This window comes from Palaemon carinicauda, chromosome 25, assembly GCF_036898095.1.
Source record: "Palaemon carinicauda isolate YSFRI2023 chromosome 25, ASM3689809v2, whole genome shotgun sequence".
Taxonomy (NCBI): Eukaryota; Metazoa; Arthropoda; class Malacostraca; order Decapoda; family Palaemonidae; genus Palaemon; species Palaemon carinicauda.
The window spans coordinates 25232510-25234571 of record NC_090749.1 but is presented as its reverse complement, the minus strand read 5'-3'; the positions used below and the strand labels follow the sequence as shown (position 1 = coordinate 25234571).

General features: G+C 33.8%; 1 protein-coding gene across 1 annotated transcript; it reads left to right on the top strand.

Moving 5' to 3' along the window:
* Positions 1-317: 317 nt before the first annotated feature.
* Positions 318-1430, top strand: LOC137618941 (uncharacterized). Its single transcript, XM_068349145.1, has 2 exons — positions 318-882; positions 1282-1430. The coding sequence occupies exons 1-2, from the start codon at positions 318-320 to the stop codon at positions 1428-1430; spliced, it is 714 nt and encodes a 237-aa protein (XP_068205246.1).
* The last annotated feature ends 632 nt before the right edge of the window (positions 1431-2062 follow it).

The following is a 2062-nucleotide window of genomic DNA, read 5'->3' as shown; positions in this document are numbered from 1 at the left end:
ATTGATAACAGTCAGAGATTTGGAAACATCAAATAGGTAAAGTAACATAATAGGTAGTTCTACAAGCAATAGAATGGAGTTCTAATATTAATACAGTAGGTTCTAAGTGGAAAGACAATGAGAATCAGAGATGGAATATGTCAAAGCCTAGTCATAGAAAAGTGCCTAACACTAATGTTCATAAATATCAGAATCAGGCCTATACACAGAAACAACAGGAAAAACCCAAGTGTTATAAGTGTGGTAAAACTGATCATCTTGCATACGAAGCAAAGAAATGCCCTGCTACTGGACTAACATGCCAGAATTGTAGAAAGATGGGTCATTTTGCAAATGCATGTAGATTCCCTAAACAGTACTCAAAGAACATAAATGCTACAGTTGATACTATTGGTCAAGCAGAAAATGTTCATGATACTCAGGTTAGGTCAGAAACTGATTTTGCGTTTCACATTAATTCCGTCAACAAAGGTGCAAACAAACATATCATGGTAGAAGTATTCATAAACGGTAAACCAATTCTGATGCAAGTTGACACAGCAGCCGATATATCAATTATGTCTGAGAAAACGGCTAAAAACATTCCTAATTTGTTATTAGAAGGTACAAATAGAGTTTTGAAAGGTTATAATGGTTTTGATATTCGGGTAACAGGTGCTTCGAATGTAGAAGTACAGTACAAAGAAAAGAATTTAGAGAGAATGCCATTAACAGTAATAATAGGTAATGGACAAACTTTGCTAGGTTTGGATTGGCTACAGTGTTTGAAGTTAGATTGGCCTGGTATTTTGATGGTTACACGTCGACAAGATGAACACATAAATGAAATATCTGTGGATAATATCATATCAGAGTTTCAAGACGTACTTGAAGATAAAGTTGGTACAGTAAAGAACGCAAAGACAATTTTAGTTTTGAAACCTGACAGTTCTCCTAGATTTTGTGCTCCCAGACCAGTACTGTATGCATTGAAAAGTGTAGTTGAAACAGAAATCAGATTAGAAAATGAAGGTTCCTGGGAAAAGGTTGAATATTCAGAATGGGCTACACCATTAATTCCCATTGTGAAGGAAAGTGGACAGGTTAGGTTATGTGGAGATTACAAAGTAACGTTGAATTCACAACTGCAAGTAGCTCAACATCCATTAGCAAATCTGAATTACATGTCTGCAACTATGTCGGGATGCAATGTTTTTTCTAAATTAGATTTAAGACAAGCATTTCAACAGCTTCTCATACATGAAACTTCACAAGAATTATGTACAGTAAATACATCCTTAGGTTTGTTTAGACCAAAGAGATTACCTTATGGAGTTGCAAGTAGTCCAGCTATATGGCAACAAACTATGGTTAGGATTTTTCCAGAAATGCAAGGAGTATTCATTTTTAAAGATATTTTAATAGCTGGTAAAGACACAAGAGAACATTGAGAAAAATTGCAAACAGTTCTGAAGAAGTTGAAGGAACATAATATTAGAGTAAATAAGAGCAAATGTATTTCAGAAGTTGATTCAGGGGAATACTTAGGTTTTGCAATAAATGGCAAAGGTATTCACAAAACTAAAGAGAAGATTAAAGCTGTGCAATCAACAAAAGTGCCAGAAAATGTTAAGGAATTACAATAACTTTTAGGTTTAGTAACATTTTATGGGAATCTCTTCCAGAATTTGTCTACAATTGCACATCCGTTGTATAATTTGTTGAATAAGGGTGTAGAACTAAAGTGGACAAAAGAGTGTCAGGAATATTTTGAAAGAATCAAACAGGATATAACATCACCTACATTCCTAGTACATTATCAAATGGATTTACCAGTTAAATTAGTATGTGATGCATCAAACATAGGTTTAGGTGCAGTATTATCTCATGTAATGCCAGAAGGAATAGAAAAAACAATTGCATTCACTTCTAGAGTATTGAACAAGGAAGAAAGGAATTACTCTCAAATAGAAAAAGAAGGTTTAGCATTAGTTTATGGAGTTAAAAAATTCCATATGCATCTTTATGGTAGAAAAAAGTTCACACTTGTTACAGATCATAAACCTTTATTAGCAATATTGGG